The following is a 23765-nucleotide window of genomic DNA, read 5'->3' as shown; positions in this document are numbered from 1 at the left end:
GGTGGGGGAGGTCAAGACTGTACAGGGCTGTGTGTACTGCAATGGATTATGACATACCTCCAGAAGACTCCTCGTGAAGGCTCTGCCATCATCCTCCTGAAGTGGTGGACTGATGTGTGCAAGTCTGGTGTAGCCGGGGGTCTCCACCATTAGTGTCCTGCCATAGTGACCACTGGAGATCTAGGTCTTCACCTCCCGAGTCCCCTGGTGAAGGTCCTGCCACATCCTCCCCAGCCTTGCTGTGTCCCGAGCCGAAGTGGTGAGTGCCCCCGCCAGACTGATGTGTGTAAGTCTGGTGTAGCCGGGGGTCTCCACCATTAGTGTCCTGCCATAGTGACCACTGGAGATCTAGGTCTTCACCTCCCGAGTCCCCTGGTGAAGGTCCTGCCACATCCTCCCCAGCCTTGCTGTGTCCCGAGCCGAAGTGGTGAGTGCCCCCGCCAGACTGATGTGTGTAAGTCTGGTGTAGCCGGGGGTCTCCACCATTAGTGTCCTGCCATAGTGACCACTGGAGATCTAGGTCTTCACCTCCCGAGTCCCCTGGTGAAGATCCTGCCACATCCTCCCCAGCCTTGCTGTGTCCCCAGCCGAAGTGGTGAGCGCCCCCGCCGGACTGATGTGTGTAAGTCTGGTGTAGCCGGGGGTCTCCACCATTAGTGTCCTGCCATAGTGATCACTGGAGATCTAGGTCCTCACCTCCCGAGACACCTGGTGAAGGTCCTGCCACCATCCTCCCCAGCCGAAGTTGTGAGCACCCCCGCCAGACTGATGTGTGTAAGGCTACTTTCACACATCAGTTTTTTGGTTTCAGGCTAAATCCGGCAAATTTAAAAAAAAAAACGGATCTGGCGTAAATTGTGAAAGACTGATGCACCGCATCCGTTTTTTAGCTGGATCCGGCTTTCTTTAATGCGCATGGATTTTTGACTTCCTGATTCCGGGGACGAGAGAGAGAGAGACTGCTTCATTTGTATGGGAAATGCTTTGAAAACTGGATCCGGGCGCCGGATTCATACTTTCACACCTCCGTTTCATGTGTTTTTGACCGATTCCGTCACTGTGTGTTTTTTTGCGCCAGACAGAAAAACGTTGCAGTGGACGTTTTCTCCATCTGCTGGAAATGATTATTTGGACGGATCCGGAAAAAAACGGATGAAACGTGTGGCAATCAGGCACAATCCGGTGCTAATACAACTCTATGGGAAAAAAACGGATCCGGCGTAAAAAAAACGGATCCGTTTTTTCCAAAAATGCCGGATTGTGCCTGCATCAAAAAACCTGATTTGTGAAAGTAGCCTAAGTGTGGTGTAGCTGGGGGTCTCCACCATTAGTATCTTGCCATAGTGACCACTGGAGATCTAGATCCTCACCCCCTGCCACCCGAGACCCCTGGTGGTAGGCCCTGCCACCATCCTCCTGAAGTGGTGAGCATCCCCACCGGAGTCTGCAGCAGTTCTGTACTCCGCAGCAGTTCTGTACTCTGCAGTTCTGTCTCCACCATTAGTGTCCTGCCATAGTGATCACTGGAGATCTAGGTCCTCACCTCCTGCGACCCGAGACCCTTGGTGAAGGCCCTGCCACCATCCTACCCAGCCCTGCTGTGCCCCCAGCCGATGTGGTGAGCGTCCCCACCGGACTGATGCGTGTAAGTCTGGTGTAGCCGGGGGTCTCCACCGTTAGTGTCCTGCCATAGTGACCACTGGAGATCTAGGTCCTCACCTCCTGCGACCCGAGACTCCTGGTGAAGGCCCTGCCACCATACTCCTGAAGTGGTGAGCGTCCCCACCGGACTGCGCAGCAGTTCTGTACTCCGCAACTGTTCTGTACTCCATGCAGCAGTTCTGTGCTCTGCAGCAGTTCTGTGCTCTGCAGCAGTTCTGTGCTCCATGCAGCAGTTCTGTACTCCATGCAGCAGTTCTGTACTCCGCAGCAGTTCTGTACTCCGCAGCAGTTCTGTACTCCGCAGCAGTTCTGTACTCCGCAGCAGTTCTGTACTCCGCAGCAGTTCTGTACTCCGCAGCAGTTCTGTACTCCGCAGCAGTTCTGTACTCCGCAGCAGTTCTGTACTCCGCAGCAGTTCTGTACTCCGCAGCAGTTCTGTACTCCGCAGCAGTTCTGTACTCCGCGCGGCAGTTCTGTACTCCGCGCGGCAGTTCTGTACTCCGCGCGGCAGTTCTGTACTCCGCGCGGCAGTTCTGTACTCCATGCGGCAGTTCTGTACTCTGCCATTCTGTACTCCATGCGGCAGTTCTGTACTCCATGCGGCAGTTCTGTACTCCGCAGCAGTTCTGTACTCTGCAGTTCTGTACTCCATGCAGCAGTTCTGTACTCTGCCATTCTGTACTCCATGCAGTTCTGTACTCCGCAGCAGTTCTGTACTCCATGCAGCACTTCTGTACTCCGCCATTCTGTACTCCATGCAGTTCTGTACTCCATGCAGTTCTGTACTCCATGCAGTTCTGTACTCCGCAGCAGTTCTGTACTCCATGCAGCAGTTCTGTACTCCATGCAGCAGTTCTGTACTCCATACAGCAGTTCTGTACTGTATGCAGTTCTGTACTCCACAGCAGTTCTGTACTCCGCAGCAGTTCTGTACTCCACCATTCTGTACTCCGCAGCAGTTCTGTACTCCATGCAGCAGTTCTGCACTCCATGCAGCAGTTCTGTACTCCGCAGCAGTTCTGTACTCCGCAGCAGTTCTGTACTCCGCAGCAGTTCTGTACTCCGCAGCAGTTCTGTACTCCGCAGCAGTTCTGTACTCCGCAGCAGTTCTGTACTCCGCAGCAGTTCTGTACTCCATGCAGTTCTGTACTCCGCAGCAGTTCTGTACTCCGCAGCAGTTCTGTACTCCGCAGCAGTTCTGTACTCCGCAGCAGTTCTGTACTCCGCAGCAGTTCTGTACTCCGCAGCAGTTCTGTACTCCACTCAGCATCTCTGTATTCCACGCAATTATGTACCCCGCTCCGTTCTATACTCTGCACAGTTCTGTACTTTGCGCAGCACTTCTTTGCTCCACGCAGTTCTGTACTCCGAACAGTGGCTGTTCCCGAGTGCGACTGCTCCAATCACATTCACTTCACTAAAAGCTGAACTTTAGCAACAGTAACAGCCACAGCACACTGGTCCTTCTCTGTCCACTGCTTACATCGGCCACCGCTGGATAGTTGTGGTGTCGTGGGTGCACTGAACTGGTGTTGATTCCAAATGAGGATAGCAAATTAATGTCTCATTGCAAAAACCCCTTTAATGTTTGTATTCCTGGTGGTCTATGGTAAAGTAGATGTTTAATGCTAGCGTCCCTGGTGGTCTAGGGCATTAAAGTATTAATGTTAGCTTCCCTGGTGGTATAGGGCTGAGAAGGATTAATGTTAGTGTCCCTGGTGGTCTAGGGCATAAAAGGATTAATATTGATATATTTGGTGGTCTAGGACATACAAGGATTAATGTTAGTGTCCCTGGTGGTTAAGTCTATTGTCAGTGTCCCTTTTGGTCTAGTGTAATGTTAGTGTCCCTTGTGGTTCCGTCTAATGTTAGTGTCCCTGTTGGTCTAGTGTAGTGTTAGCGTCCCTGTGGGTCTAGTGTAGTGTTAGCGTCCCTGTTGGTCTAGTCTAATGTTAGTGTCCCTGTTGGTCTAGTGTAGAGTTAGCGTCCCTGTGGGTCTAGTGTAGTGTTAGCGTCTCTGTTGGTCTAGTCTAATGTTAGTGTTCCTGTTGGTCTAGTGTAGAGTTAGCGTCCCTGTTGGTCTAGTGTAGTGTAAGGCTAGTTTCACACTAGCGTTAACTGCAATACGTCGCAAATGCGTCGTTTTGCCGAAAATACGCATCCAGCAAAAGTTCTTGCTGGATACGTTTTTTCGTCATAGACTAACATTAGCGACGCATTGCAAAACGTCGCGTCCGTTTTGCGACGCTTGGGCGTGTGTTAGCGGACCATCGGGAGAAAAAAACGTTACATGTAACGTTTTTTGCTCCCGACGGTCCGCTTTTTCCGACCGCGCATGCGCGGCCGGAACTCCGCCCCCACCTCCCCGCACTTCTCCGCACCTCACAATGGGGCAGCGGATGCGTGGGAAAAATGCATCCGCTGCCCCCGTTGTGCGGCGGAGACCACACTAGCGTCGGGAACCTCGGCCCGACGCACAGCGACGGGTTGTTCCCGACGCTAGTGTGAAAGTAGCCTTAGCGTCCCTGTTGGTCTAGTGTAGTGTTAGCGTCCCTGTTGGTCTAGTGTAGAGTTAGCGTCCCTGTTGGCCTAGTGTAGTGTTAGCGTCCCTCTTGGTCTAGTGTAGAGTTAGCGTCCCTCTTGGTCTAGTGTAGAGTTAGCGTCCCTCTTGGTCTAGTGTAGTGTTAGCGTCCCTGTTGGTCTAGTGTAGTGTTAGCGTCCCTGTTGGTCTAGTGTAGTGTTAGCGTCCCTGTTGGTCTAGTGTAGAGTTAGCGTCCCTCTTGGTCTAGTGTAGTGTTAGCGCCCCTCTTGGTCTAGTGTAGTGTTAGCGTCCCTCTTAGTCTAGTGTAGAGTTAGCGTCCCTGTTGGTCTAGTGTAGAGTTAGCGTCCCTGTTGGTCTAGTGTAGAGTTAGCGTCCCTGTTGGTCTAGTGTAGAGTTAGCGTCCCTGTTGGTCTAGTGTAGAGTTAGCATCCCTCTTGGTCTAGTGTAGTGTTAGCGTCCCTCTTGGTCTAGTGTAGTGTTAGCGTCCCTCTTGGTCTAGTGTAGTGTTAGCGTCTCTGTTGGTCTAGTGTAGTGTTAGCGTCCCTGTTGGTCTAGTGTAGAGTTAGCGTCCTGTCATGTTCCCAATGGCAGGGAATTAAACACATAACACGGGCAAAAACAGGACGAGCTCTAGGGTGATGGAACCTGAGCTGACCGCGATCCTGAACCTCAACACTCAACTAACAGCAGCCGGGGAACGTTCCTGGGGGACTCTAGACGTCTCGCGCCAGCCGGAGATCTAGCTACCCCTGTCAGAAGAATCACAGACCTATCTTGCCTCCAGAGAAATATTCCCACAGAAATAGCAGCCCCCCACATATGACGGTGAAATGAGAGGAAGGCACAAACGTAGTTATGAAAACAGATTCAGCAAAATGAGGCCCGCTTAAGCTAGATAGCAGAGGATACAAAAGGTGAACTGCGCGGTCAGCTTAAAACCCTTCAAAATATCATCCTGAAATTACTTGAACTCATGTGCCAACTCATGGTACATGAGTGGTAATTTCAGCCCACTAGAGCAACCAGCAGCAGAGAATTACATATCCGCAAGCTGGACAAAAAACATGAAAGCAAACATGAAACAGGGAAATCCAGACTTAGCTTGTCTTGAAGGCCTAGGAGCAGGTAGCAAAGGTAACAGAGACACACTGATACATTGATAGCCGGCAAGGGAATGACAGGAAGGCCAGGTTAAATAGGAAACACCCAGCCTCTGATGGACAGGTGGAAACCAGAGACCGCAACCCACCAAAGTCACCCAGTACCAGTTGTAACCACCAGAGGGAGCCCAAAAACAGAATCCACAACAGTACCCCCCCCTTGAGGAGGGGTCACCGAACCCTCACGAGAACCCCCAGGGCGATCAGGATGAGCTCTATGGAAGGCGCGGACCAAATCAGTCGCATGAACATCAGAGGCGACCACCCAGGAATTATCCTCCTGACCATAACCCTTCCACTTAACGAAATACTGGAGTTTACGTCTGGAAACACGAGAATCCAAGATCTTCTCAACAACATACTCCAATTCTCCCTCCACCAGCACCGGAGCAGGAGGCTCAACCGAAGGAACAACGGGCACCTCATACCTCCGCAATAACGACCGATGGAACACATTATGAATAGCAAACGATGCTGGGAGATCCAAACGAAAAGATACAGGGTTAAGAATCTCCAAGATCTTATAAGGACCGATGAACCGAGGCTTGAACTTAGGAGACCTTCATAGGGACAAAACGAGAAGACAACCACACCAAGTCCCCAACAAGAAGTCGGGGACCCACGCGGCGACAGCGATTAGCAAACTGCTGAGCCTTCTCCTGAGACAACTTCAAATTGTCCACCACCTGATTCCAAATCTGATGTAGCCTGTCCACCACCACGTCCACTCCAGGACAATCCGAAGGCTCCACCTGACCAGAGGAAAAACGAGGATGAAACCCCGAATTACAAAAGAAAGGAGAAACCAAAGTAGCAGAACTAGCCAGATTATTAAGGGCAAATTCGGCCAGTGGCAAAAAGGCAACCCAGTCATCTTGATCAGCAGAAACAAAACACCTTAAATAAGTTTCCAAGGTCTGATTAGTTTGCTCCGTCTGGCCATTCGTCTGAGGATGGAATGCAGACGAGAAAGACAAATTAATGCCCATCTTAGCACAAAACGTCCGCCAAAATCTAGACACAAACTGGGATCCCCTGTCAGAAACGATATTCTCCGGAATCCCATGCAAACGAACCACGTTCTGAAAAAATAAAGGGACCAACTCAGAGGAGGAAGGCAAGTTAGGCAAGGGTACCAAATGAACCATCTTAGAAAAGCGGTCACACACAACCCAGATAACGGACATTTTCTGTGAGACAGGGAGATCTGAAATAAAATCCATGGAAATGTGCGTCCAAGGCCTCTTCGGGATAGGCAAGGATAACAACAACCCACTGGCCCGAGAACAGCAAGGCTTAGCCCGAGCACACACTTCACAAGACTGCACAAAGGTGCGCACATCCCTTGACAAGGAAGGCCACCAAAAAGACCTGGCCACCAAGTCTCTAGTACCAAATATTCCAGGATGACCAGCCAACACAGAAGAATGGACCTCGGAGATGACTCTACTGGTCCAATCATCCGGAACAAACAGTCTTTCTGGTGGACAAAGATCAGGTTTATCCGCCTGAAACTCCTGCAATGCACGTCGCAAGTCTGGGGAGACGGCGGACAATATTACCCCCTCCCTAAGGATACCAGTAGGCCCAGAGTCTCCAGGAGAGTCAGGCACAAAACTCCTGGAAAGAGCATCTGCCTTCACATTCTTTGAACCTGGCAGGTATGAAACCACAAAATTGAAACGAGAAAAAAACAACGACCAACGAGCCTGTCTAGGATTCAGACGCCTGGCAGACTCAAGGTAAATCAGATTTTTGTGATCAGTCAAGACCACCACACGATGTCTAGCACCCTCAAGCCAATGACGCCACTCCTCAAATGCCCACTTCATGGCCAAAAGCTCCCGATTACCCACATCATAATTGCGCTCGGCGGGCGAGAATTTTCTAGAAAAGAACGCACATGGCTTCATCACCGAGCCATCAGAACTTCTCTGTGACAAAACCGCCCCCGCTCCAATCTCGGAAGCATCAACCTCAACCTGAAAAGGAAGTGAAACATCTGGTTGACATAACACAGGAGCAGAAGAAAACCGGCGCTTAAGTTCCTGAAAGGCCTCCACAGCCGTAGGAGACCAATTAGCAACATCAGCACCCTTTTTAGTCAAATCAGTCAAAGGTTTAACAACACTGGAAAAATTAGTAATGAACCGACGATAAAAATTAGCAAAACCCAAGAACTTCTGAAGACTCTTAACAGATGTAGGCTGTGTCCAGTCAGAAATCGCCTGAACCTTGACGGGATCCATCTCAATAGTAGAAGGAGAAAAAATGTACCCCAAAAAAGAAATCTTCTGGACTCCGAAGAGACATTTTGAGCCCTTCACAAACCGAGAATTGGCCCGCAGAACCTGAAACACCTTCCTGACCTGTAGAACATGAGACTCCCAGTCATCAGAAAACACCAAAATATCATCCAAATACACAATCATAAACTTATCCAGATATTCACGGAAAATATTGTGCATAAAGGACTGAAAGACTGAAGGAGCATTAGAAAGTCCAAAAGGCATTACCAAATACTCAAAATGGCCCTCAGGCGTATTAAATGCGGTTTTCCACTCATCACCCTGCTTTATCCGCACAAGATTATACGCACCGCGAAGATCTATCTTAGTGAACCACCTAGCCCCCTTAATGCGAGCAAACAAATCAGTCAATAATGGCAATGGATACTGGTATTTGACTGTAATCTTATTCAGAAGGCGATAATCTATACAAGGCCTCAGGGAACCATCTTTTTTTGCCACAAAAAAAAAACCTGCTCCCAGAGGGGACGAAGATGGACGAATATGTCCCTTTTCCAAGGACTCCTTAATATAATTCCGCATAGCAGTATGCTCTGGCACTGACAGATTAAATAAACGACTCTTAGGGAACTTACTGCCAGGAATTAATTCTATAGCACAGTCACAATCCCTATGAGGAGGGAGCGAATTGAGCTTAGGCTCCTCAAAAACATCCCTATAGTCAGACAAAAACGCAGGGATCTCAGAAGGAGTAGATGAAGCGATTGAAATCAGAGGTGCATCATCATGAACCCCCTGACATCCCCAGCTTAACACAGACATTGTTTTCCAATCCAGGACTGGATTATGAGTTTGTAACCATGGCAGACCAAGCACTAGTACATCATGTACATTATACAGTACAAGGAAGCGAATCACCTCCTGATGAACGGGAGTCATGCGCATGGTCACTTGTGTCCAGTACTGCGGTTTATTCATAGCCAATGGTGTAGAGTCAATTCCCTTCAAAGGAATAGGAACTTCCAGAGGCTCCAGACTAAAACCGCAGCGTTTGGCAAATGACCAATCCATAAGACTCAGGGCAGTGCCCGAATCCACATAGGCATCGACGGAAATGGATGACAGTGAACAAATCAGAGTTACAGACAAAATGAACTTAGACTGCAGAGTACTAATGGCAAAAGATTTATCAACCTTTTTTGTGCGTTTAGAGCATGCTGATATAACATGAGCTGAATCACCACAATAAAAACACAATCCGCTTTTCCGCCTATAATTTTGCCGTTCACTTCTGGACTGAATTCTATCACATTGCATAGTCTCAGGTGCCTGTTCAGAAGACACCGCCAACTGGTGCACAGGTTTGCGCTCCCGTAAACGCCGATCAATCTGAATGGCCATAGCCATAGACTCATTCAGACCTGTAGGCGCAGGGAACCCCACCATAATATCCTTAATGGCCTCAGAAAGACCATCTCTGAAGTTTGCAGCCAGGGCGCACTCATTCCACTGAGTAAGCACCGACCATTTCCGAAATTTTTGACAATATACTTCCGCTTCATCTTGCCCCTGAGAGAGGGCTAATAAAGCCTTTTCAGCCTGAATCTCCAGATTAGGTTCCTCATAGAGCAATCCCAGTGCCAGAAAAAACGCATCCACACTGAGCAATGCAGGATCCCCTGGTGCCAATGCAAATGCCCAATTCTGAGGGTCGCCCCGCAGGAAAGATATTACAATCTTGACCTGCTGAACAGGGTCTCCAGAGGAGCGAGATTTCAAAGAAAGAAACAATTTGCAATTGTTCCTGAAATTATGGAAGGTAGATCTATCTCCAGAAAAAAACTCTGGAATAGGAATTCTAGGTTCAGACATAGGAGTGTGAACAACAAAATCCTGTATATTCTGAACTTTTGCAGCAAGATTATTCAGGCTGGAAGCCAAACTCTGGACATCCATGTTAAACAGCTAAGGTCAGAGCCATTCAAGGGTTAAGAGGAGGTAAGAAGCAGCTAGACAGCAATTAAGGGCTAGGCAGCAAAACTCTGAGGGGGAAAAAAAAAAAAAAAAATTTCCCTTCAACACTTCTTTTCCTCCTGCTTCAGCCCAAACAATTAACACTTTGTGGGCCGGCTATACTGTCATGTTCCCAATGGCAGGGAATTAAACACATAACACGGGCAAAAACAGGACGAGCTCTAGGGTGATGGAACCTGAGCTGACCGCGATCCTGAACCTCAACACTCAACTAACAGCAGCCGGGGAACATTCCTGGGGGCAGGGCCGGACTGGCCATAGGGCACTTCTGGCAAATGCCAGAAGGGCCGGTGCCAGTGGTGGGCCGCTCAATCCGCCGCCCCCGCCGTCGCATTCAACTATACCGGCGTATAGACGCCGGTACAGTTGAATGCAATGATGGAGGAGAGCGTCTACAGACGCTCCTCTCCCATCATTCCCCGCTCTGCCTCTGACACTGCGGGTGCGCGATGATGTCATATCATCACGTACCTGCTGTGTCCCGGGCAGACTGCAGCTGCTGAGACAGGAGCAGGAACCAGGAAGCAACGCTGGGCACGAGGAGAGGTGAGGAGAGTTTTGTTTTTTTTCTGGACTGTGGGGCCATTCTCGGAGGAGGTGAGGGGAGGAAGAGAAGAGATGTGGGCTGTATATAGTTCTCTGTGGGCTGTGCTCTGTGCTGTATACTGCTGTGGGCTGTATATAGTTCTCTGTGGGCTGTGCTCTGTGCTGTATACTGCTGTGGGCTGTATATAGTTCTCTGTGGGCTGTGCTCTGTGCTGTATACTACTGTGGGCTGTATATAGTTCTCTGTGGGCTGTGCTCTGTGCTGTATACTGCTGTGGGCTGTATATAGTTCTCTGTGGGCTGTGCTCTGTGCTGTATACTGCTGTGGGCTGTATATAGTTCTCTGTGGGCTGTGCTCTGTGCTGTATACTACTGTGGGCTGTATATAGCTCTCTGGGCTGTGCTCTGTGCTGTATACTACTGTGGGCTGTATATAGTTCTCTGTGGGCTGTGCTCTGTGCTGTATACTACTGTGTGCTGTATATAGTTCTCTGTGGGCTGTGCTGTATATAGTACTCTGTGGGCTGTGCTGTATATAGTACTCTGGGCTGTGCTGTATATAGTACTCTGTGGGCTGTGCTGTATATAGTACTCTGTGGGCTGTGCTGTATATAGTTCTCTGTGGGCTGTGCTCTGTGCTGTATACTATTGTGGGCTGTATATAGTTCTCTGTGGGCTGTGCTCTGTGCTGTATACTGCTGTGGGCTGTATATAGTTCTCTGTGGGCTGTGCTCTGTGCTGTATACTGCTGTGGGCTGTATATAGTTCTCTGTGGGCTGTGCTCTGTGCTGTATACTGCTGTGGGCTGTATATAGTTCTCTGTGGGCTGTGCTCTGTGCTGTATACTGCTGTGGGCTGTATATAGTTCTCTGTGGGCTGTGCTCTGTGCTGTATACTGCTGTGGGCTGTATATAGTTCTCTGTGGGCTGTGCTCTGTGCTGTATACTGCTGTGGGCTGTATATAGCTCTCTGTGGGCTGTGCTCTGTGCTGTATACTACTGTGGGCTGTATATAGCTCTCTGTGGGCTGTGCTCTGTGATGTATACTACTGTGGGCTGTATATAGCTCTCTGTGGGCTGTGCTGTATACTGCTGTGTGCTCTGTGCTATATATAGTACTCTGTGGGCTGTGCTCTGTGCTGTATACTACTGTGTGCTATATATAGTTCTCTGGGCTGTGCTCTGTGCTGTATACTACTGTGTGCTCTGTGCTATATATAGTACTCTGTGGGCTGTGCTCTGTGCTGTATACTACTGTGTGCTATATATAGTTCTCTGGGCTGTGCTCTGTGCTGTATACTACTGTGGGCTGTATATAGTACTCTGTGGGCTGTGCTCTGTGCTGTATACTACTGTGGGCTGTATATAGTTCTCTGTGGGCTGTGCTCTGTGCTGTATACCACTGTGGGCTGTATATAGTTCTCTGTGGGCTGTGCTCTGTGCTGTATACTACTGTGGGCTGTATATAGTACTCTGTGGGCTGTGCTCTGTGCTGTATACTACTGTGGGCTGTATATAGTACTCTGTGGGCTGTGCTCTGTGCTGTATACTACTGTGGGCTGTATATAGTACTCTGTGGGCTGTGCTCTGTGCTGTATACTGCTGTGGGCTGTATATAGCTCTCTGTGGGCTGTGCTCTGTGCTGTATACTACTGTGGGCTGTATATAGCTCTCTGTGGGCTGTGCTCTGTGCTGTATACTACTGTGTGCTCTGTGCTATATATAGTACTCTGTGGGCTGTGCTCTGTGCTGTATACTACTGTGTGCTATATATAGTTCTCTGGGCTGTGCTCTGTGCTGTATACTACTGTGGGCTGTATATAGTACTCTATGGGCTGTGCTCTGTGCTGTATACTACTGTGGGCTGTATATAGTACTCTGTGGGCTGTGCTCTGTGCTGTATACTACTGTGGGCTGTATATAGTTATCTGTGGGCTGTGCTCTGTGCTGTATGCTACTGTGGGCTGTATATAGTTCTCTGTGGGCTGTGCTCTGTGCTGTATATAGTTCTCTGTGGGCTGTGCTCTGTGCTGTATACTACTGTGGGCTGTATATAGTTCTCTGTGGGCTGTGCTCTGTGCTGTATACTACTGTGGGCTGTATATAGTTCTCTGTGGGCTGTGCTCTGTGCTGTATACTACTGTGTGCTGTATATAGTTCTCTGTGGGCTGTGCTGTATATAGTACTCTGTGGGCTGTGCTGTATATAGTACTCTGTGGGCTGTGCTGTATATAGTACTCTGTGGGCTGTGCTGTATATAGTACTCTGTGGGCTGTGCTGTGTATAGTACTCTGTGGGCTGTGCTGTATATAGTACTCTGTGGGCTGTGCTGTATATAGTACTCTCTGGGCTGTGCTGTATATAGTACTCTGTGGGCTGTGCTGTATATAGTACTCTCTGGGCTGTGCTTTATATAGTACTCTGGGCTGTGCTGTATATAGTACTCTGTGGGCTGTGCTGTGTATAGTGCTCTGTGGGCTGTGCTGTATATAGTACTCTGGGCTGTGCTGTATATAGTTCTCTGTGGGCTGTGCTGTATATAGTTCTCTGTGGGCTGTGCTGTATATATTACTTTGTGGGCTGTGCTGTATATATTACTTTGTGGGCTGTGCTGTATATATTACTCTGTGGGCTGTGCTGTATACTACTGTGTGGACTGTGCTGTATACTTCTACGTGGGCTGTGCTGTATACTACTGTGTGGTCTGTGCTGTATACTACTGTGTGGTCTGTGCTGAATACTGCTGTGTGGGCTGTGTTATCTACTACGCGAGCTGTGCTATAGTATGCAGGCTGTGCTGTATACTATGCGGTTTGTGCTATATAATATGCGGGCTTTGCTATATACTATGGGGAGTATATTATATTCTATGGGGGAGGCCATGTTATGTACTATGTGGCTGTGTTATATACTATTGTGGGGGTATATTATATTCTATGGGGGAGGCTGCGTTATATACTATGGGGGGCTGCATTATATTCTATGGGGGGCTACATTATATATTATGGGGAGGTGGGCTGTATTATATTCTATGGGGGTTACATACTCTGGGGTGGCTGCATTATACTCTGTGGGGTGGCTGCATTATACTCTGGGGTGGCTGCATTATACTCTGGGGTGGCTGCATTATACTCTGGGGTGGCTGCATTATACTATATGTGGGCTGCATTATACTGTATCGAGGACTATGGGGAATACGTTATACTATATGAAGAACTATGGGGTGCATTATACTATGGGAAGTGAATTGTACTACATGGATGACTGTGGCGGTGCATTATACTATATGGAGCACTATGAGGATTGTATTATGCTATATGGAGGACTATGAGGATTGTATTATGCTATATGGAGGACTATGAGGAGTGTATTATACTATGTGGAGGACTGAGCAGTGTATTTTAATATATGGAGGACTATAGGGAGTGTATTATACTATATGGAGGACTATGGAGCACATTATAATATATGGAGGACTATGGGGTGTATTTTACTAAACAAGTAAAATGCTGCATATTCGGATTGTTTTTGCTGGAACAAAAAGCCTTGTTGTCAGCAGCACATTGCCAGTGTAAACTGTAGATGTGCTGCTGAAAACATGATACTGTATGGTGATCTGTTAGTGATCTATTAGTGATCGTTCTGTCTCATCATTATTCCTCAGCTGGTGGAAAGAGGCCGGGAAACAAGCGTTGAACAACTTCAGTATTGTCGATCAAACTCGTTTAGCGGCCTGAACTCAGCGCACGTAAATACAACAGAAAGGCTTCTGTGTGATGTGCAATATGTTAGCATTTGGGGACCCATTTTAAACTTTGCCTAGGGCCCCACTTTGCCTAACACCGGCCCTGCCTACAAGTGTACAAAGATATTATACAGTCACCTGTGGGCCTGTGTAACTTCAAATGCCAGGGCTGAATTTTAGTCCCAGTCCGGCCCTGCCTGGGGGGACTCTAGACGTGTCGCGCCAGCCGGAGATCTAGCTACCCCTATCAGAAGAATCACAGACCTATCTTGCCTCCAGAGAAATATTCCCACAGAAATAGCAGCCCCCCACATATAATGACGGTGAAATGAGAGGAAGGCACAAACGTAGTTATGAAAACAGATTCAGCAAAATGAGGCCCGCTTAAGCTAGATAGCAGAGGATACAAAAGGTAAACTGCGCAGTCAGCTGAAAAACCCTTCAAAATACCATCCTGAAATTACTTGAACTCATGTGCCAACTCATGGTACATGAGTGGTAATTTCAGCCCACTAGAGCAACCAGCAGCAGAGAATTACATATCTGCAAGCTGGACAAAAAACATGAAAGCAAACATGAAACAGGGAAATCCAGACTTGGCTTGTCTTGAAGGCCTAGGAGCAGGTAGCAAAGGTAACAGAGACACACTGATACATTGATAGCCGGCAAGGGAATGACAGGAAGGCCAGGTTAAATAGGAAACACCCAGCCTCTGATGGACAGGTGGAAACCAGAGACCGCAACCCACCAAAGTCACCCAGTACCAGTTGTAACCACCAGAGGGAGCCCAAAAACAGAATCCACAACAGCGTCCCTCTTGGTCTAGTGTAGTGTTAGCGTCCCTCTTGGTCTAGTGTAGAGTTAGCGTCCCTCTTGGTCTAGTGTAGTGTTAGCGTCCCTGGTTGTCTAGTGTAATGTTAGCGTCCCTATTGGTCTAGTGTAATGCTTTCGTCCCTGTTGGTTTAGTGTAGAGTTAGCGTCCCTCTTGGTCTAGTGTAGAGTTAGTGTCCCTCTTGGTGTAGTGTAGTGTTAGCGTCTCTCTTCGTCTAGTGTAAACTTAGCATCCCTGTTGGTCTAGTGTAGAGTTAGCGTCCCTCTTGGTCTAGTGTAGTGTTAGCGTCCCTGGTGGTCTAGTCTAATGTTAGTGTCCCTCTTGGTCTAGTGTAGTTTTAGCATCCCTCTTGGTCTAGTGTAGTGTTAGCGTCCCTCTTGGTCTAGTGTAGTGGTAGCGTCCCTGTTGGTCTAGTGTAATGTTAGTGTCCCTGTTCGTCTAGTGTAGTGTTAGCGTCCCTCTTGGTCTAGTGTAGTGTTAGCGTCCCTCTTGGTCTAGTGTAGAGTTAGCGTCCCTCTTGGTCTAGTGTAGTTTTAGCGTCCCTCTTGGTCTAGTGTAGACTTAGCGTCCCTGTTGGTCTAGTGTAGAGTTAGCGTCCCTCTTGGTCTAGTGTAGACTTAGCATCCCTGTTGGTCTAGTGTAGAGTTAGCATCCCTCTTGGTCTAGTGTAGTGTTAGCGTCCCTCTTGGTCTAGTGTAGAGTTAGCGTCCCTCTTGGTCTAATGTAGTTTTAGCGTCCCTCTTGGTCTAGTGTAGACTTAGCGTCCCTGTTGGTCTAGTGTAGAGTTAGCGTCCCTCTTGGTCTAGTGTAGAATTAGCGTCCCTGTTGGTCTAGTGTAGAGTTAGCGTCCCTGTTGGTCTAGTGTAATGTTAGTGTATCGGGCAGTCTAGTATAATGTTAGTGTCCCTGGTGGTCTAGTGTAGTGTTAGTGTCCCTGGTGGTCTAGTGTAGTGTTAGTGTCCCTGGTGGTCTAGTGTAGTGTTAGCGTCCCTGTTGATCTAGTGTAGTGTTAGTGTCCCTGTTAGTCTAGTGTAGAGTTAGCATCCCTCTTGGTCTAGTGTAGTGTTGGCGTCCCTCTTGGTCTAGTGTAGAGTTAGCGTCCCTCTTGGTCTAGTGTAGAGTTAGCGTCCCTCTTGGTCTAGTGTAGTGTTAGCGTCCCTGGTTGTCTAGTGTAATGTTAGCGTCCCTATTGGTCTAGTGTAATGCTTTCGTCCCTGTTGGTTTAGTGTAGAGTTAGCGTCCCTCTTGGTCTAGTGTAGAGTTAGTGTCCCTCTTGGTGTAGTGTAGTGTTAGCGTCTCTCTTCGTCTAGTGTAAACTTAGCATCCCTGTTGGTCTAGTGTAGAGTTAGCGTCCCTCTTGGTCTAGTGTAGTGTTAGCGTCCCTGGTGGTCTAGTCTAATGTTAGTGTCCCTCTTGGTCTAGTGTAGTTTTAGCATCCCTCTTGGTCTAGTGTAGTGTTAGCGTCCCTCTTGGTCTAGTGTAGTGGTAGCGTCCCTGTTGGTCTAGTGTAATGTTAGTGTCCCTGTTCGTCTAGTGTAGTGTTAGCGTCCCTCTTGGTCTAGTGTAGTGTTAGCGTCCCTCTTGGTCTAGTGTAGAGTTAGCGTCCCTCTTGGTCTAGTGTAGTTTTAGCGTCCCTCTTGGTCTAGTGTAGAGTTAGTGTCCCTCTTGGTCTAGTGTAGTGTTAGCGTCCCTCTTGGTCTAGTGTAATGTTACTGTCCCTCGTGGCCTAGTCTAATGTTAGTGTCCCGGGCGGTCTAGTATAATGTTAGTGTCCCTGTTGGTCTAGTGTAATGTTAACGTCCCTGTTAGTCTAGTGTAGAGTTAGCGTCCCTCTTGGTCTAGTGTAGTGTTAGCGTCCCTCTTGGTCTAGTGTAGAGTTAGTGTCCCTCTTGGTCTAGTGTAGTGTTAGCGTCCCTCTTGGTCTAGTGTAGTGTTAGTGTCCCTCTTGGTCTAGTGTAGTGTTAGTGTCCCTCTTGGTCTAGTGTAGTGTTAGTGTCCCTCTTGGTCTAGTGTAGTTTTAGCGTCCCTCTTGGTCTAGTGTAGAGTTAGCGTCCCTCTTGGTCTAGTGTAGAGTTAGCGTCCCTCTTGGTCTAGTATAATGTTAGTGTCCCTGGTGGTCTAGTATAATGTTAGTGTCCCTGGTGGTCTAGTGTAGTGTTAGTGTCCCTGGTGGTCTAGTGTAGTGTTAGCGTCCCTCTTGGTCTAGTGTAGTTTTAGCGTCCCTCTTGGTCTAGTGTAGAGTTAGCGTCCCTCTTGGTCTAGTGTAGAATTAGCGTCCCTGTTGGTCTAGTGTAGAGTTAGCGTCCCTGTTGGTCTAGTATAATGTTAGTGTCCCTGGTGGTCTAGTGTAGTGTTAGTGTCCCTGGTGGTCTAGTGTAGTGTTAGCGTCCCTGTTGGTCTAGTGTAGTGTTAGCGTCCCTGGTGGTCTAGTGTAGTGTTAGCGTCCCTGTTGGTCTAGTGTAGTGTTAGCGTCCCTCTTGGTCTAGTGTAGTGGTAGCGTCCCTGTTGGTCTAGTGTAATGTTAGTGTCCCTGTTCGTCTAGTGTAGTGTTAGCGTCCCTCTTGGTCTAGTGTAGTGTTAGCGTCCCTCTTGGTCTAGTGTAGAGTTAGCGTCCCTCTTGGTCTAGTGTAGTTTTAGCATCCCTCTTGGTCTAGTGTAGAGTTAGTGTCCCTCTTGGTCTAGTGTAGTGTTAGCGTCCCTCTTGGTCTAGTGTAATGTTACTGTCCCTCGTGGCCTAGTCTAATGTTAGTGTCCCGGGCGGTCTAGTATAATGTTAGTGTCCCTGTTGGTCTAGTGTAATGTTAGCGTCCCTGTTAGTCTAGTGTAGAGTTAGCGTCCCTCTTGGTCTAGTGTAGTGTTAGCGTCCCTCTTGGTCTAGTGTAGAGTTAGTGTCCCTCTTGGTCTAGTGTAGTGTTAGCGTCCCTCTTGGTCTAGTGTAATGTTAGTGTCCCTCTTGGTCTAGTGTAGTGTTAGCGTCCCTCTTGGTCTAGTGTAGAGTTAGCGTCCTTGTTGGTCTAGTGTAGTGTTAGCGTCCCTGGTTGTCTAGTGTAATGTTAGCGTCCCTGTTGGTCTAGTGTAGTGTTAGTGTCCCTCTTGGTCTAGTGTAGAGTTAGCATCCCTCTTGGTCTAGTGTAGAGTTAGCGTCCCTCTTGGTCTAGTGTAGAGTTAGCGTCCCTGTTGGCCTAGTGTAGAGTTAGCGTCCCTCTTGGTCTAGTGTAGAGTTAGCATCCCTCTTGGTCTAGTGTAGAGTTAGCATCCCTCTTGGTCTAGTGTAGAGTTAGCGTCCCTCTTGGTCTAGTGTAGAGTTAGCGTCCCTGTTGGCCTAGTGTAGAGTTAGCGTCCCTCTTGGTCTAGTGTAGAGTTAGCATCCCTCTTGGTCTAGTGTAGAGTTAGCATCCCTCTTGGTCTAGTGTAGTGTTAGCGTCCCTGGTTGTCTAGTGTAATGTTAGTGTCCCTGGTGGTCTAGTGTAGTGTTAGTGTCCCTCTTGGTCTAGTGTAGTGTTAGTGTCCCTCTTGGTCTAGTGTAGAGTTAGCGTCCCTCTTGGTCTAGTGTAGAGTTAGCGTCCCTGTTGGTCTAGTGTAATGTTAGTGTCCCTGGTGGTCTAGTGTAATGTTACTGTCCCTCGTGGCCTAATCTAATGTTAGTGTCCCTGGTGGTCTACTATAATGTTAGTGTCCCGGGCGGTCTAGTGTAATGTTAGTGTCCCTGGTGGTCTAGTGTCATGCCAGTATCGTTTCCTGTGGAGGGCTCGGGCTGTGTAACCCCGTCCTCCCCATCATTTCTTCTCCTGGCTGTGGTCACCGCCTTCACGTTCTGGGGTGTTGTGGAGGATCGCCCTCCAGTGGTCAGTAACGACTGTGCTTTGTGTCCTCAGGTCACACCATGGGACGTCTCTGCGCTGGGTTGTGGGTGGTCTGCGTACTCTCAGCCATCGTTCCTGGATGGACACAACACACCCCACAACCTTCCAGCCGCTCGCCCACACAGAGCAGCAGCCTGAAGTTTCGCCTGGCCGGGTACCCCCGAAAGCACAACGAGGGGCGGATCGAAGTCTTCTACAACCAGGAATGGGGCACAATCTGCGACGATGACTTCACCATGGAGAACGCTCACATTCTGTGCCGCCATCTGGGGTTTACGGAGGCCACGGGGTGGACGCACAGCGCCAAATACGGGAAAGGAATAGGTAGGTTACCGCCAGCACCCACCGTACACCCCGCACCCAATACCGGCTGTCACCCACAGCTCGGCCATTCCTGTGTGATCACTGGAAAGTGAAAGGGTTATTGGTCATGTCTGTGCCCCGCTCCAGTCACATCCAGAGCTGCATTCAGAATTCTGCATGTTTCCCAGGATCAGAATGTAAGGGCGTGTGCAGACCAATGCTGCGGGTCGGACGCTGCTTGCATGTGCAGCATCCAGATTGTACAGAATAATGGGGGGATTTCAACAAATCCCATGTCCACTACACGTCCACAGACACCCACGGAGACCAACACCGGAGCGTCACTCCAGACCGCAGCATGTCTGAGCCGCGCGTCTCCCAACACAAATGTCACCCAGGGAATGTGCTGGACGCCGTGAAACCGCATGGTGCAGTGATCACAGAGGAGTCACATGCGCTCAATAGGCAGGCGAACACACGGTGCGTCCACATACGGTGCGTCCACAGCGCTGCCATGTCCGGACCGTCTACACACACCCATAGACGGCAGAGAACACACCGTGCATCCACAGCGCTGCCACTTCCTGATCGTCTGCACACACCCATAGATGGCAGAGAACATACGGTGCGTCCACAGCGCTGCCATGTCCGGACCGTCTACACACACCCATAGACGGCAGAGAACACACCGTGCGTCCACAGCGCTGCCACTTCCTGATCGTCTGCACACACCCATAGATGGCAGAGAACATACGGTGCGTCCACAGCGCTGCCACTTCCTGATCGTCTGCACACACCCATAGATGGCAGAGGACACATGGTGCGTCCACAGCGCTGCCACATCCGGATCGTCTGCACACACCCATAGACGGCAGAGAACATACAGTGCATCCACAGTGCTGCCACTACCGGATCGTCTGCACACACCCATAGACGGCAGAGAACACACGGTGCGTCCACAGCGCTGCCACTACCGGATCGTCTGCACACACCCATAGATGGCAGAGAACATACGGTGCATCCACAGTGCTGCCACTACCGGATCGTCTGCACACACCCATAGACGGCAGAGAACATACGGTGCGTCCACAGCGCTGCCACTACCGGATCGTCTGCACACACCCATAGATGGCAGAGAACACACGGTGCGTCCACAGCGCTGCCACATCCTGATCGTCTGCACACACCCATAGATGGCAGAGGACACATGGTGCGTCCACAGCGCTGTCACATCCTGATCGTCTGCACACACCCATAGACGGCACAGAACACACGGTGCGTCCACAGCGCTGCCACATCCGGATCGTCTGCACACACCCATAGACGGCAGAGAACATACGGTGCGTCCACAGTGCTGCCACTTCCTGATCGTCTGCACACACCCATAGACGGCAGATAACACACGGTGCGTCCACAGCGCTGCCACATCCGGATCGTCTGCACACACCCATAGACGGCAGAGAACACACGGTGCGTCCACAGCGCTGCCACATCCGGATCCTCTGCACACACCCATAGACGGCAGAGAACACACGGTGCGTCCACAGTGCTGCCACATCCGGATCGTCTGCACACACCCATAGACTGCAGAGAACATACGGTGCGTCCACAGCGCTGCCACATCCGGATCCTCTGCACACACCCATAGACGGCAGAGAACATACGGTGCGTCCACAGTGCTGCCACTTCCTGATCGTCTGCACACACCCATAGACGGCAGAGAACACACGGTGCGTCCACAGCGCTGACACTTCCTGATCGTCTGCACACACCCATAGACGGCAGAGAACACACGGAGCGTCCACAGTGCTGCCACTTCCTGATCGTCTGCACACACCCATAGATGGCAGAGAACACACGGTGCGTCCACAGCGCTGCCACATCCTGATCGTCTGCACACACCCATAGATGGCAGAGGACACACGGTGCGTCCACAGCGCTGACACTTCCTGATCGTCTGCACACACCCATAGATGGCAGAGAACATACGGTGCGTCCACAGCGCTGTCACATCCTGATCGTCTGCACACACCCATAGACGGCAGAGAACATACGGTGCGTCCACAGTGCTGCCACTTCCGGATCGTCTGTACACACCCATAGATGGCAGAGAACACACGGTGCGTCCACAGCGCTGCCACTTCCTGATCGTCTGCACACACCCATAGACAGCAGAGAACATACGGTGCGTCCACAGCGCTGCCACTTCCTGATCGTCTGCACACACCCATAGACGGCAGAGAACACACGGTGCGTCCACAGCGCTGCCACTTCCTGATCCTCTGCACACACCCATAGACTGCAGAGAACATACGGTGCGTCCACAGCGCTGCCACTTCCTGATCGTCTGCACACACCCATAGACTGCAGAGAACATACGGTGCGTCCACAGCGCTGCCACTTCCTGATCGTCTGCACACACCCATAGACAGCAGAGAACATACGGTGCGTCCACAGCGCTGCCACTTCCTGATCGTCTGCACACACCCATAGACGGCAGAGAACATACGGTGCGTCCACAGCGCTGCCACTTCCTGATCGTCTGCACACACCCATAGACTGCAGAGAACATACGGTGCGTCCACAGCGCTGCCACTTCCTGATCGTCTGCACACACCCATAGACAGCAGAGAACATACGGTGCGTCCACAGCGCTGCCACTTCCTGATCGTCTGCACACACCCATAGACTGCAGAGAACATACGGTGCGTCCACAGCGCTGCCACATCCGGATCCTCTGCACACACCCATAGATGGCAGAGGACACACGGTGCGTCCACAGCGCTGACACTTCCTGATCGTCTGCACACACCCATAGATGGCAGAGAACATACGGTGCGTCCACAGCGCTGTCACATCCTGATCGTCTGCACACACCCATAGACGGCAGAGAACATACGGTGCGTCCACAGTGCTGCCACTTCCGGATCGTCTGTACACACCCATAGATGGCAGAGAACACACGGTGCGTCCACAGCGCTGCCACTTCCTGATCGTCTGCACACACCCATAGACAGCAGAGAACATACGGTGCGTCCACAGCGCTGCCACTTCCTGATCGTCTGCACACACCCATAGACGGCAGAGAACATACGGTGCGTCCACAGCGCTGCCACTTCCTGATCGTCTGCACACACCCATAGATGGCAGAGAACATACGGTGCGTCCACAGTGCTGTCACATCCTGATCGTCTGCACACACCCATAGATGGCAGAGGACACACGGTGCGTCCACAGCGCTGCCACATCCGGATCGTCTGCACACACCCATAGACGGCAGAGAACATACGGTGCGTCCACAGCGCTGCCACTTCCTGATCGTCTGCACACACCCATAGACGGCAGAGAACACACGGTGCGTCCACAGCGCTGCCACTTCCTGATCGTCTGCACACACCCATAGATGGCAGAGAACACACGGTGCGTCCACAGCGCTGCCACTTCCTGATCGTCTGCACACACCCATAGACGGCAGAGAACATACGGTGCGTCCACAGTGCTGCCACTTCCTGATCGTCTGCACACACCCATAGATGGCAGAGAACATACGGTGCGTCCACAGCGCTGCCACTTCCTGATCGTCTGCACACACCCATAGATGGCAGAGAACACACGGTGCGTCCACAGCGCTGCCACTTCCTGATCGTCTGCACACACCCATAGACGGCAGAGAACATACGGTGCGTCCACAGTGCTGCCACTTCCGGATCGTCTGCACACACCCATAGATGGCAGAGAACATACGGAGCGTCCACAGCGCTGCCACTTCCTGATCGTCTGCACACACCCATAGATGGCAGAGAACATACGGTGCGTCCACAGCGCTGCCACTTCCGGATCGTCTGCACACACCCATAGATGGCAGAGAACACACGGTGCGTCCACAGCGCTGCCACTTCCTGATCGTCTGCACACACCCATAGACGGCAGAGAACATACAGTGCGTCCACAGCGCTGCCACTTCCTGATCGTCTGCACACACCCATAGACGGCAGAGAACATACGGTGCGTCCACAGAGCTGCCACATCCGGATCGTCTGCACACACCCATAGACGGCAGAGAACATACGGTGCGTCCACAGCGCTGCCACTTCCTGATCGCCTGCACACACCCATAGATGGCAGAGAACATACGGAGCGTCCACAGCGCTGCCACTTCCTGATCGCCTGCACATACCCATAGATGGCAGAGAACATACGGTGCGTCCACAGCGCTGCCACTTCCTGATCGTCTGCACACACCCATAGATGGCAGAGAACATACGGTGCGTCCACAGCGCTGCCACTTCCGGATCGTCTGCACACACCCATAGATGGCAGAGAACACACGGTGCGTCCACAGCGCTGCCACATCCGGATCGTCTGCACACACCCATAGACGGCAGAGAACACACGGTGCGTCCACAGCGCTGCCACTTCCTGATCGTCTGCACACACCCATAGACGGCAGAGAACACACGGTGCGTCCACAGCGCTGCCACTTCCTGATCGTCTGCACACACCCATAGACTGCAGAGAACACACGGTGCGTCCACAGCGCTGCCACTTCCGGATCGTCTGCACACACCCATAGACGGCAGAGAACATACGGTGCGTCCACAGCGCTGCCACTTCCGGATCCTCTGCACACACCCATAGACTGCAGAGAACATACGGAGCGTCCACAGCGCTGCCACTTCCTGATCGTCTGCACACACCCATAGACGGCAGAGAACATACGGTGCGTCCACAGCGCTGCCACTTCCTGATCGTCTGCACACACCCATAGATGGCAGAGAACATACGATGTGTCCACAGCGCTGCCACTTCCTGATCCTCTGCACACACCCA

The 23765-nt window shown here is 50.6% G+C and overlaps 1 protein-coding gene across 7 annotated transcripts in view; it reads left to right on the top strand.

The window, feature by feature from the left end:
• The window catches only part of LOXL3 (lysyl oxidase like 3), a 275024-nt gene that overhangs the window by 54201 nt on the left and 197058 nt on the right, over window positions 1-23765 (top strand). For all 7 annotated transcript variants that reach the window (XM_077280484.1, XM_077280490.1, XM_077280487.1 and 4 more), the window contains exon 2: window positions 18645-18956. In XM_077280484.1, coding sequence (XP_077136599.1) covers window positions 18653-18956 — 304 coding nt within the window. In that variant the 5' untranslated portion in view covers window positions 18645-18652. The remainder of the gene's footprint in view (window positions 1-18644; window positions 18957-23765) is intronic.

This window comes from Ranitomeya variabilis, chromosome 1 (genome assembly GCF_051348905.1).
Source record: "Ranitomeya variabilis isolate aRanVar5 chromosome 1, aRanVar5.hap1, whole genome shotgun sequence".
Lineage (NCBI taxonomy): Eukaryota > Metazoa > Chordata > Amphibia > Anura > Dendrobatidae > Ranitomeya > Ranitomeya variabilis.
Note: the sequence above shows the minus strand (reverse complement) of the source record. Positions and strands in the feature narration are given on the sequence as shown.